Source organism: Lepidochelys olivacea (genome assembly GCF_965140295.1).
Source record: "Lepidochelys olivacea isolate rLepOli2 genome assembly, chromosome: 2".
Taxonomy (NCBI): domain Eukaryota; kingdom Metazoa; phylum Chordata; order Testudines; family Cheloniidae; genus Lepidochelys; species Lepidochelys olivacea.
Window position 1 is genome coordinate 186635985 of NC_140412.1, and position 13722 is coordinate 186649706.

The window sequence follows — 13722 nt, forward strand, 5'->3', positions numbered from 1 at the left end:
AGGGAGAAATGTCAGCTCTTACGAAAAACTGCAAGGATGTTTCCCGGTGATCAGTGTTTTTTCTAAACATTTAGAAATTTGAGTTGCTATCCTCTTAGGATATAATTTTTGGGTAACAAAGCCTGTTGTCTTTTCTTGCTGTCTGTTGGGATGAAGCTGTACATTGTATATACATTAAGAACAAATCCTTTAATTGTTGAGTTCAAAACAATGTGAGTAGCTTTTGAAGCATCTTTTAAATCTCAGGCTAATTCTAGTATGAGGGGGTTAATCAGTGGATATGTTTTGATCCACAGTTGCTTCTTGACTTCCTGTATTTTTACTGGTTATTTTTGTTTTGACAATTTTGTTATCTTCTCTCTATTGTTGATGGATAAATGGGCACTGCTGATCCAAGACAGGTGAGAATCTAGGGAGAATTCTGTAAGGGGTAGTAGGACAAGACATGATACTCTGAGAGCATTCCTCTTGGTACCCCTCTTATTTGTTCCCCACTTTAGTACTCCTATCCTTAGCAGTGTTGGCCTTACTGGATGCCCTGGGTTGTACAGCCTTATGTACACAATCCTACATCATCTGTTGTCCCCAGGATTAGATCCTCCTCCTCCCCAAAGAGGTAATATAGACCATTCCAGCTAAGTGAATTAGTGTAGTCTCAGATCCTGAAAAGACAGGAGAAAAAGGCATTCCAGGACCTCATCAGATGCCTTGCAGAGGCTGTGTGCGTTTCTTTGCTCAGCAGGTCTGCTATGCCAATAAATGAAGGACTTTTGGAGCCTGCATATAACCTATGGCATATTCCATCATCAATACTGGCCACATGCAAGTGAGTAGACCAAATGTCTCTTCCAAGGGGTTTGAATAGTTTAATTCCCACTCAGTACTAGGTTTGCTTATAGTGGCTGTGGCCAAGGCGTGTTCAAAACAGCAAGGACCTCCCGTGTCCACATCCAGGAAGAAGGACCTGAAGAAACTAGGCCTCTTTAGGAGCAAGGTTTACTCACTGGCCAGCCTCCAGATGTGCATGGATAATTATCGAGCCCTATTCTCCAAGGATACATTTACGTTGCAGCCAGAAGTGTGCATCCCAGGTTGCATAGACAGACAAGCTCACAGCTAGCACAAGATAGTAATAACAGTGTAGCCTTGTGTGGCAGCTTGGGTTAGCCTCCTGTGTACATAACGAGCGGGTCCAGACGGATTCAACTACTTGAACTGGGAAAAGCTGTCTCAATTCATAGACAAGCCACCACAGGAACATTGAGAGGAATTGAAAGCCATTGTAACTGAGGGTCACTTGATAGGCCGCACTTTCCTACGGGCTGTGTTGTATGTGCCTGATATGGTGATACATACTATGACAACATTGGTGGCCATGAGGTCTTCCTCGTTCCAGGTGTCGGGGATCCTCAGCATGGTCCAAATTACAGTCAAGGACTTTCCTTTTGAGGGCAGTGAACCCTGTAACAAATGAGGTCCACTGATCGTTAAAGGACTCCATGGCTACTTCATGTTCACTGACCCTAAATGTTCCAGCGCCAAGGACAGTAATCTTGCTTCAGGCAACGTCCCTCTGCCCAGTACTATTACCAAACCCAGAAGACCTTAGAGCCACCGAGAAAGAAAGTTCAGTGTAGGTGACCCTTTAGTTTATTCCTCTGAAGATGCAGCTCTTCAGCCAGGCAGTAGGTTCGATACCTGTGTTGAGAGTCGAGCAGAATCTCTTGAGGATTGATTCCCTTCTCTCCCCTCCTCACCCAACCAGCAGCTGCCTTTTATTTTTCGGAAGTCTGGACTTGATCATTTATGACCAGTGTGTCCTGGAAATTGTAAACAAGGGCTATTCTATCCAATTTCAGTCCTTTCAAGTCCCTTACCCTCTTCCGCATCCCTTTTCAGGGACTTTTTTCACAGGATACTGTTACAAAAAGAGGTGGACGCCCTTCTTAAACTTAGAGCAGTAAAGGAGGTGCCTTTAGAATTCAGGGGCAAAGGTTTTTATTCCCATTATTTTCTCATCCCAAGAAAAAAAGGGTGGGCAGCGCATTCTGGACCTTTCACATCTCAACAAATTATCCACTGTTTCAAGTTCAGGATTGTGAACTCATTCCCTCATTAGATCCTTATGACTGGCTTGTGGCTCTCAACCCACAAGCTCCTGTTTTTACAACTCCATTCATCCAGCCAAATGGAAATATCTCCAATTATTAGTAAGAACATCTCACTAGCAATACAGTCTCTGATCTTTCCACAGCACAGAGTATTCACCAAGTGCTTGGCAGTCATGGCAGCTTGTCTAAGGAGACAAGAAATCCGGGTCTACCCATGTGTCAACAACTAACTGATTTGAGGAAGACCACCTCAGCAAGTGACCAACTTGATCCAAGAACTCTTAAAACTCCTCACTGCCCTGGGCTTTAAAATCAACAGAGACGTTCATGCTTACTCTGACTCAAAGCATAGTTCATTGGAGCAGTGTTAGATTCCAGATCAGTGAGTTTACCATAAGAAAGATTCCAAATGATGATGAACCTCATCAACCAACTTAAAGATTACCCCAAGACACTAGGAGTAATGCCTCTCTCTTGGGACGCATGGCCTGATACACCTGTGTGATGAGATTTGCCAGACCTCACCTATGCTCCATTCAGGAGCAGTTGAAATCATTGTGTCTGTCCAGCAGGCATCACATGAACAATGATACTCGCAGACCAGGAAGAACTCCTCATAAAACTGGTGGAAAGACCTCTTCAGGTGTGGAATGGAATACCTGTACTTACTAAGAAGCTGGTGACACACACTTCCATTTAGGGATAGGGAGTTCCTCTAGATCACCTTCAAACTCAAGATACATAAAGTAAACATAGGTCCTCCCTCTGCTTCTAATCCACCTACAGCTCAGAGCCATCCACCTGGCATGCAAAGCATTCCTATCCGAACTCCATAGATCCATGTAACTTCATTATAACTAGGCATTATGCCAGCTGATGAGACAGCAAGATTGTCTCTACTCTGTTAGGAGGCCATTTTGACTTTGGGATTGGTGCACTCTGAATTGGATCACACCAGTGGCTCTGTACCTTCCCAGTGTTCAGAATATGTTGGCAGATCAGATCATCAGGCAGTTCTCAGGCAACCATGAGTGGCCCCCAAAGACAGTCCTACAGAACATGTTTCATAAGTGGGGGTGTCTATCAATATACCTCTTTGCCCCGTAGACCAGAACAAATGTCACATTTTATTTCAGAGGGCGTGCAAGTCCAGGGCTCCTTGACAGACATTTTCTCATCTCTCAGACATTTAAGCTAATTGTATGCCTTTCCACCAATCCCTATGATACTGAGGGTTCTGAGGAAGATATTACATAGCACAGGAATGATGATTATGATTATAGCCCAAGGTAGTTCTGATATTCAGATCTGACGATCATTTCAATACAGCCCCTCTTCATCTTATCTGCCCTGCCTGTGTCTCACAGAACAATGTTCAGATGAAGTTGGATAGCTGACATGCTGGCTGGATGATGTCCACCACAAGAAGCTGTTGAGCTGAAGGTCAGAACATTTTGCTCCAAAGCAGAAAAGTCTTAGCTGGTGGGAAAGGAATATAGTGGCCCCTTTAAGGGGTCACCCTCTTGGTGTGGCTGCAGACTAGGGATGGTTAGGGCAGGACGTAATCATCTGACTAGGTGGGTAGGCTGGTGGGACTCATGTAACCCATTGGCCCCATTGGGGGAAGGTACATAAACTCTGTTCCTCCATCTTGAACCAATGTCACACCCAAATTAGCAGCACCCACCATCCCACCCTGTTTTTTTGGTCTGGTGAGGAAGTTGTGCTAGTTTCCTTTTTTGGGATTGGGGAGAAGTTTTTCTCACTGCTGGATGGCTGGTTTTCACCTTCCTAGCAGAAGCTCAGTGATCCTATGGTGTACGTCAGAAGGTAATGTTAGTGTTGTCATAGTTTAGCACATGTCAGGTGTCCAGTGCGGGTACTGATTTCATGGGTGGTCTGGTTCCTTGATAAATTGGAAGTGAACTAGAGTGGAAGGCATCCTGCAAAGAGGCTGTGTAATGGATTTGGGGCTCCTAATATCTGGTACTCTGAAGAGACAACTCCCTTTCTCTTGCTTCTTGACCATTGTATTAGAGGAGGGTGTTTTGGGGTCCAAGCAACAGGTTGGGGATCAGTTTTGTGTGTGTCTGAAGGCTGACTGCAGCTCTTCATCTGGAAACGGTTAGAAAGGAATCATGACCCACACTGTGAATTATTGCTGGATAGTTCCCAGAATAGTTAAATTAATAAAGATGCAGCCTAATAAAATATCCCTTACATCTTGACTGTTACATGTCCAGGACAGTATTTTCTTTGTATCTGCGGAAGAGACTACTGATGTCAAAAGCTGGTTTAGCGCTTCAGTAAAATCTGATTCCAGGTGCATAACAAATTACTTACACCAGTTCAGTGCCTTAACTTTTTAAAACTTCAGCAGCAAACATATACCACTTGAATGGTTCAACTCCAACCTTGAAAATAATTATGGGTGATGTGATTTGATAGCTGAGTGTAGATGTCCATGTTATAATAGCATCTTCCTCTTCAGGAGTTAGGCATCTACCCTGGTAATTTGTGTTGAGGATATTGGCAAGAAAATGAGGTGGGTAAGTGCTTGCTCCATTTGCTTCTTCACTGCCTGAAATTTAACTTTGTTTAGTGTTGCTTCCTGCAGCGTTGCTTAAAATTATTTCCAAATTTCAACAGCATCAGCAATAGAGCAGCTATATTTCTGTAGATTGTACAAAGCTTTGGAAACAGGTTTCAGTATATTAAGCTTATCTTCTACATTTCACTTAAGTCCTATGTTGACTACTTTTGCTGTGTGTGATGAGTTCCCCGGAGTGCAACCTGAAACTGGGGTACTGCTGAGCCTTCTGGTGTACCAACCTGGGCGCTCTCTCACACTGTGATGCTGTGACAAGCTGCCAACCTCTCCAGCTACTGTACATACACAGCCATCTAAAGGCAGGGATACACCCAGCTGAGTTAAATGAATGTTTCTCCTACCCGCTCATGAACTAACAATAAAGAGAGTCCAGAGAATTCCCACAGATCCCCAGCCCAGGACCCCAGAGCTGTATCATCCTGCCTTGGTCAGAAGCCTGACCAGTGTAAGTTTGTACCCATTCTGCCCATCCCTCAATGTGGAGAGGATGTGCACCAGCTTTTGCATGCTGCACAGATTTCCCAAGCACTTCAACCAAAACACACTGTTTTAGGTAAAATATTAAACAGATTTAGTAACTACAGAAAGATAATTTTTTTTTAAGTGATCATAAGTAATAAACATACAGATCAATTGGTTACCTAAGAAATAAAAGTTAAAATTGCAATCTGAGTTCTATAAACTAGACAAGATTTGAATCAAGGAGTGTCTCACCCTGATGGTATAGTGCCTTAATACAAGCTAGGATTCTCCTTTCCAGGCTGGGACCATCTCCGCCATTCCAAATCTTTCTCTACCAGACGTGCTTTCACGGAGTTGGTGGGGGAGAGAGGCCAAATGATGATATCGCTTCTCCTTCTTTATAGGTTCTTCCAGCTTGCTGAAGCAAAGTGATTGTTAGAGAAATATTTTATAATTTGAATGTTTTACCTTACTCCTGGCATCCCTGAGTGTTTGGCTAAATTTTTTTAATTGCATGATTACTCACAATTAATTTTTTTAATTGCGTGATTAATTTTAAGATTGGGAAACAGGAATAGAAATAATCTTAAAAGTACTTGAAAGTTCTGGCAAGTACAATAAGATATTACTAAGTGATCTTCATGGTTAAAGATAGGATGTCCACGTGTGCTTTCAACTGCATAGTGAAATGCCTACGCAGCTGGCCAGAATGCTTTTAAAAATGACCTCTTTAGTCCACAGGTCATGTGACCTAGAGTGATCATAGGGCTGGGAACCTTACATCAATTATGTTTCTACGTCTGCTACTGACTGTATCTGTTGTTCCTTTAGCAAATTAATTTTAAGTAAATCATTGTCAATTACAAATGCAAAAATTAGATGACTCATTTGAGTTTAAATCCATTCTAGGTGAAAATATGAAAATGTTGCATTCCTAAAAATTGCTCCCTTTTGGCTGAAGAATGCAAAAGGTACTGAAAAATCCAAAGTGCAGCATATTATGTAAACATACTAGATCGAGCCTAAATATAGTATTAAAATTATTCACCTTATATAAAACCTTTAGAAAGTAATTGTCAGCTCTCTAATTCGAATATTGATCTGATGATTCAACATGGGTGACTACATCAGTTGCCAGTTAAGGTATTTATAGACAGATTAGAATATATTTTAAAGAACTGTCTAGTGATATACTATATATATCTAATACTTTCTTTTATTTTCTACAGGTGGCGTTAGTTGGATTAGATGTCCTAGGTGCCTTTGTTGACAGACTATCAGGACACTTTAAATCCTATGTACCAACTGGTGAGTGAAGTACCAGTCAATTCTCCTTTTCCTTCAAAGAAAAATGTAGGAAAAAAGTGTTGTTTTCTTAGTAAACATTCTTATTTCAGTAACTATGTCTGACACATGGCTGAGAACTTTTGGAGGTAACTATCACACTAATCAGGTAAACACACACTCACACTAAAAAGCATATATCTGCAGGATGAGGGCCTATATGCCCCATTAGGGGTTGACTTATACATACATAATATTGACAAGTTAATATAAGTATGTACTTTACCTTAATATTTTAAGACAGCTATATCGTGATTCTTCAAGATTCCAAGAATTTTTTGGCATCAATTTCTTGCTACACAGTTGTTTACTCTTCTCCATTATCTAAAGTTGTGTAACAACTTGATTGTATTACTTTAAAATTGCATTAATAAATTGCAGTTTCTATTTGTACAAGCCTGTGTATGGCTTCATGAGCCATGGCATTAAGGGGTAGGCTGGGTCCCCAAGGATAACTATAGGCATTTCAACATCCCCAGCAGTTATTTACTGGTCTGGGAAGTAAGTCCCTTCCTGCAGCTGTTCAAACAGACCAGAGTTCTAAAGATGCGAGCGTCATGTACCTTTCCCGGCCATCCCACGTTGATGTCGGTGAAACGTCCCTTGTGATCCACCAGTGCTTGCAGCACCATTGAAAAGTACCCCTTGTGGTTTACGTACTGGCTGCCAGGGTGGTCCAGTCCCAAGATAGGGATATGCGTTCTATCGCCCCACGACAGTTAGGGAATCCCATTGCAGCAAAGCCATCTACTATGACCTGCACCAGAGTCACCACCCTTGATAGCAGCAGCTCAGTGATTGCATCAGCTACTTGCATCACAGCAACCCCCACAGTAGATTTGCCCACTCCAAATTGATTTCCCGCTGACCGGTAGCTGTCTGGCGTTGCAAGCTTCCAGAGGGCTATCGCCACTTGCTTCTGAACTCTGAGGGCTGCTCTCATCTTGGTATTCTTGTGCTTCAGGGCAGGGGAAAGCAAGTCACAGATTTCCATGAAAGTGCCCTTACGCATGTGAAAGTTTCGCAGCCACTGGGAATCATCCCAGACCCACAACACTGTGCGGTCCCACCAGTCTGTGCTTGTTTCCCGAGCCCAGAATCGGCATTCCACAGCATGAGCCTGCCCCATTGCCACCAGGATGTCCAAATTGCTGGGGCTCGTGCTTTGAGAGAAGTCTGTATCCATGTCCTCATCGCTCTCGTCATCGCGGTGCCGTCTCCTCCTCGCCTGCTTTTTCAGGTTCTGGTTCTGTACATGCCGCAGGATAATGCGTGAGGTGTTTACAATGCTCATAACTGCTGTGGTGATCTGAGCGGGCTCCATGCTTGCCGTGGTATGACTTCTGCGGGAGAGCAGAGTTGCAGTGGAAGTGGTGGCTAAAGACGGATGCCACGAGAATAGATATTTATAGAGAACGACGAGAGGACCTGCGAGGTGGATTCATGAGAGCAGAGTTTCAGTGGAAGAGGTGGAGGATGACATTTCCAGAGGAAGAACACATGTACCCGGGAGCCCATGACAGACAACACGGAGAAATTCACTATTGAGACAATAGCAGGAGAGCAGAGTTGCAGCGGAAGCGGTGTATGACGATGATTAGCAGCACCCGGGAGGATCAGAATGGATCCCCTGAGCTGCAGGAGAGCAGAGTTGCAGGGGAAGTGGTGGATGACAGTGGTTAGCAGACCTACTGTACCGTCTGCTGCCAGCAGCACCCAGGACACAACAGCGGTGGTGTCGGTGAGCTGAGCTGAGCAGGCTGCACGCTTGCCGTGGTATGGCATCTGCTCGGAAAAAAGGCGCGAAACAATTGTCTGCCTCTCCTTTCACGGAGGGAGGGGTGACTAATGACATGTACCCAAAACCATCCACAACAATGTGTTTGCCCCATCAGGCACTGGGAGCTTAACCCAGAATTCCAGTGGGTGGCAGAGTCTGCGGGAACTGTGGGATAGCTACCCACAGTGCACCTCTCCATCAGTCGATGCTAGCCACGGTAGTGAGGACGCACTCCGCCGACTTAATGTGCTTAGTGTGGACATACGCAATCAACTGTATAAAATCGTTTTCTAAAAATCAACTTCTATAATATCGACCTAATTTCATAGTGTAGACATACCCTTAGTTGGTAGCTCTCATCTCTGGGCCAGAAGGTCAGGAGCTCAATGTCGCACTAAGATTTTGAGTCGTTGCCGATTTTGACAATGCAGAACAGTAAATAGTATAAATATTAATTTGTAGATGCCTATAAGTACATGCATCTGGGAGCTTTAAAATATAATTGAAAACATGATAAAAAGGCAGCTTTCTAAATCCTAGAGCATGAACACCTTCCATCATACAATAAGACAACACACAATATACTTAATATAAGAAACATGCTTAATGTAAGAAATGAGTATCAGATGTATTTGTCTTACATTTAGGGAGCGTTCTGGAGTTATGCAATAAATCTTCATTGGAGAAGGCCTTGCTTTCCATCATCTCAGGATTAAACCTGGGCTTTAATGTGATTTTTATTTTTTTTATTTATTTTTATATCCTACTTTTGGTGTGCACAGTTGAACAGATATGTAAGTCAAGTCTTTGCTCAGAAGAGTTTACAATTTAAATATTTTACTATGTTGGTGTTGGAATAAAAATAATGCCACTCTACCCTAAGCTGTGAACCCTGCATATCTGCTCGGTGCAAACAGCATAAGTAGATGCTGATAAGTTTTCCCCAGCCCACCTGTGATGCATTTTATCCAAGTTGAGCATGAGAGCTTGTCTAAACTTAACTTTCACCGGTTTAATTCCACTTAAAATGGCAGCTTCAGTTAAACCGCTTCTACTTTATGTAGAGCAGGCCTTAAATTGCCAAGTGAAATCTGCTTTGGGAGAACCATGGGAATTCCAGGAGAGGACAGAACTTTTGCCTTTATGTGTATTCACTGTTTATATGCCAGGTTGATGAGAAATAAGTTTAACCAAGAGCCAGTTTTTCTCCAGTCCATCCATGTGCAAAATCACTTCTGTGGTTGTTAATGAAGAAGGAAAGAGACCTGAATTACATGACCCTAGTAACAGGTTTCAGAGTATCAGTAGTAGTTTCTCTTTTCAGCCATCTCTCTGTAAAACACTGCTATGTTGTTGCACTGTATATTCAGTGTTAAAAGCTTCTTGCACACTTGTGCATAACTAAGCCTGAACTAGTCAAATAATGCTCTCTTGGGTGTGACCATACTGTGTTTAAACAGTCTGGGTTATAGAAGAAAATATTTCAAATCCATATCTCGGCTCTATGAATAGCAGTACTGCTTATTTGAGAGGGTGTAGGACTAGGAAATCATCCTATAAACTTTGTGGCTGAACCCAAAGCTCCCATGGTCAAGCAGTGGGAAAGAATCAAAATTATGATTCTTTGCAAACTCCAGCTGTGACATTTTAACAGATATGGCACTGCCTGTTATGGTCATAGTTCATGATGTGTGCTGATGGCCAGTTGTGTATTGCAGATTTACACTTCAGGCTGGCAGTGTGATATGGGGAGTGAGGAAGGGCTTCTATTACTAGACAGGAGAATATTAAGGGAGAGAGAAGAGCATAAGATCTCCAAATAGAAGACAAGATGGCTATAGCAACATTGAGTCTTTTTCTTAGCAAATGTGTATGTTCTCTAATATGCCTCTTTCAGTCTATGACTTTGCTGGATCTCATCATACATATAGATTAGAGATGGAGAGAGCTTTTCCAATCAACTCTTAAATATTACTTTGAAAATTGAAAATGCTGATGCAAACCATTAACTTCCCCCTCTCCTTTTTCTTCATATATATACTCCAGGACGTAGTCTTTCTGGTTTGCCATTCTTACTCGAAAACAGTGTCACGGTCTTAATGTACTCAAGTATGATCACTTATTATATTAAGCACCATTCTGTCCCATTATTGTGAGATTAAATTGGTACTATTTTTTATATAATAGTGTTGGGTATTTTTTTAAATCCACCTTATCCCAACTGGAAATTTCAGTCTGCTTTTTTGGTGTATATTATTTTGTTTAATGAAATAAGAAATTGAAGGGTTTGTCATCTGCCAAAAAAAAAAAAAAAATCCTGCATTTTCTCACTTCATGCCTTGTGTTTTTGAGATATTGGAATGTTCCTATGCATGATACTTACACTCCCAGTAATAACTGACCTAACGCATTACCTAAGCATAACCTGTCAAAACATGGGCCTGCAGTTACATTGGAATGTAGTTCTTTAAAGGTGGGGCAAGGGGAATAACTGTCATTTAAGACATTTGCTCACTTAAGAATAAACAGGGGTTTTGCTGAGGAGTGAAAGCAAAACAAATGCATTGTTACCTATATAGCTTTATGAACTACCTATATCCCATAAATTAGTTTTAGCCAGGGTCACTAACATAGGCATTTTAATATGACCTGAATTGCACATTAGTAACCTTTGTATGGAGATATACCATAGGGTAAAGGAGAATGAATTCAGTTTCCTAGGCAACAATCTTGCATTGTAGAGAGTGTGTTTTACCCTTTCTTTTCAGATTAACCATATTACACATTCTTTGCAGCTATCATTAATATTGATATTTCTGGGAGTTTTGAGAGAGATGAAATGCTGAAATGATTTTTATAAATACCTTCATTGAAGGTGATTGAACTGTTTCACTACCAAAGAGATTATTGTAGAAGTCTAAGGATACCTGGTAATAAGAACAGAGAGGTATGTTCTGGAGAAATGAAGCAAATTAAGCAGCATTTTTTAAGAAGTGTCTGTCTTTGAAACAGTGTAGGGCTCTATTGTAATTTAACAACTACTTCATGAAGATGTGATTAAAACAAAATGCAGAGATTACATAAACATGCATTTCTATTTTTTCCACCACATTCCATGGCTTGCAAAAATGATTGAAGTATTTTTAAAGGAGTGGTACATAAGAGGACAAAAAATAAGAATAAATGTATGGAGAAATGTCTCAAAAATAGTGCTTTGAAACTCTGTATAAGTCCTCGTTCACCAGAGTTAACTCTGTTTTTTCTATGCTGCACTGCTCACAGCCAAAGATCAAATAAGAGTCCCAACATCTGTGAACTGCTGAGATTCTTCAGTACAGTGATTATGGTTAGAGGAAGGGGTAAGAATTAATTTGAGGGATGAGGTTAACGGTTTTGCCTCCTTTTGGGGGGAAAAAAATGTTCTTCTGAGAGTACTTAATGAAGACTATAGCTTTCTAACATACCGTCAAAGTTAAGACTAAGGTGTGCAGAAGTGACTAGTGATTCTGGGTGCCTCAATTTTTCTGTAACCAACTTGAGACGTATGAAAGGGGCCTGATTTTCAGAGAGAAGGTTCTCAGAAAATTGAGGCTTCCAGAATTGCTAGCCATTTTTTAAAATCTTGGCCTAAATCATATCCTGCTTGAATGTCGCTTTTCCTCACCTAGTAGTTCAATATTTGTTAATATGGAACCAACGTAACATCAAAATATAGTTAGGAAACAATTTCTGGTTAGGAATTCTTTTGTTGTTGCCACAGATAATGGAGAGAGTAAAGAATAACAATAGAGGACTAATTAATATATCCAACCTTTCTTAGTAAATATGAAACCCTGCCTTGAACAAACTTCTTCACTTGCATTCCAGAATCTGTTAGATTATTTCATCTTTAATTTACAAGAGACTTTTCTGTGTTTATTAAATTGTTCTTGAGGCTGTGATATGATATTTCCTGTTAAATTCCATGTGCAGCCTTACAAGACTTGTCATGAAATACGTCTTAAGAATCTGCAAACTGAGTAAGGGAGAAACAGAATGAACCAGAAATCATTTTAAGCACTGTGTAAAAACCTCATTTTATTATAACAGCTTGAAAATTTATATATTTTACCATCCCAGGTACCATATCTACTTGTTAACATTTTACTTATAATTCTGATTAAAAAAAAAGTCTTAATACTTTTTAATGAAAAGGAAATGTTTAATATGGGCTAGTAGATGAGAATAATCCTTTTAGGTTATATATAATTGTTGCTTGCTTCAGAGTGAGACAGCAGATGCTGGATATTTAAGTTTTCTGTAACATGTTGTAGGATAAGCAGTCATTGGATAAGAGGGAAGGTCCTCCCACGTATTGATAACTGGTTAAAAGATAGAAAACAAAGCGTAAGAATAAATGGACAGTTCTCAGAATGGAGAGAGGTAAATTTTGGTGTCCCCCAGGAGTCTGTACTGGGACCAGTGCTGTTCAACATATTTATGAATGATGTGGAAAAAGGGGTAAATGGTAAGGTGGAAAATTTGCAGATGGTACAAAATTACTCAAGATAGTGGAGTCCAAAGCAGACTGTGAAGAATTACAAAGGGATCTCACAACACAGCGGCAGATGAAATTCAGTGTGGATAAAGGCAAAGTAATGCACCTTAGAAAACATAATCCGAACTATCCGTACAAAATGGTGGGGTATAAATTAGCTGTTACCACTCAAGAAAGAGATCTTGCAGTCACTGGATAGTTCTCTGAAAACATCTACTCAACATGCAGCAACGGTCAAAAGTAACAATGTTAGGAACTGTTAAGAAAGGGATAGATAAAACAGAAATATCATAATGCCACTGTATAAATCCATGGTATGCCCAAATCTTGAATATTGCATGTAGATCTGGTCTCCCCAACTCAAAAAAGATGTATTAGAATTGGAAAAGGTACAGAGAAGAGCAACAAAAATTATTAGAGGTATGGAACGGCTTCCATATGAGGAGAGATTAAAAAGACTGGGACTTTTCATCTTGGAAAAGAGATGAATCAGAGAAGATATCATAGAGGTCTATAAATTCTTGACTGGTGCAGAGAAAGTGAATAAGGAAATGTTATTTACTCCTTCACATAACACAAGAACTAGGGGTCACTTAATGAAATTAATAGGCAGCAGGTTTAAAACATACGAAAGGAAGTATTTCACACCACATAGTCAACTTGTGGAACTTGTTGTTGGAGATGTTATGAAGGCCAAAACTGTAACAGAATTCAAAAAGGTTTCAGAGTAGCAGCCATGTTAGTCTATATTCTCAAAAAGAAAAGGAGTACTTGTGGCACCTTAGAGACTAACAATTAAGGTGCCACAAGTACTCCTTTTCTTTTTGAGAATTCAAAAAAGAACTAGATAAGTTCATGGAGGATCAGTAGAGCCCTG

The 13722-nt window shown here is 40.8% G+C and overlaps 1 protein-coding gene across 26 annotated transcripts in view; it reads left to right on the top strand.

Annotated features, from left to right (window-relative positions):
- CLASP2 (cytoplasmic linker associated protein 2) overlaps window positions 1-13722 on the top strand; it is a 265493-nt gene that overhangs the window by 5833 nt on the left and 245938 nt on the right. For all 26 annotated transcript variants that reach the window (XM_084618633.1, XM_084618647.1, XM_084618644.1 and 23 more), the window contains exon 2: window positions 6414-6492. In XM_084618633.1, the coding sequence (XP_084474759.1) occupies window positions 6414-6492 (79 nt within the window). The remainder of the gene's footprint in view (window positions 1-6413; window positions 6493-13722) is intronic.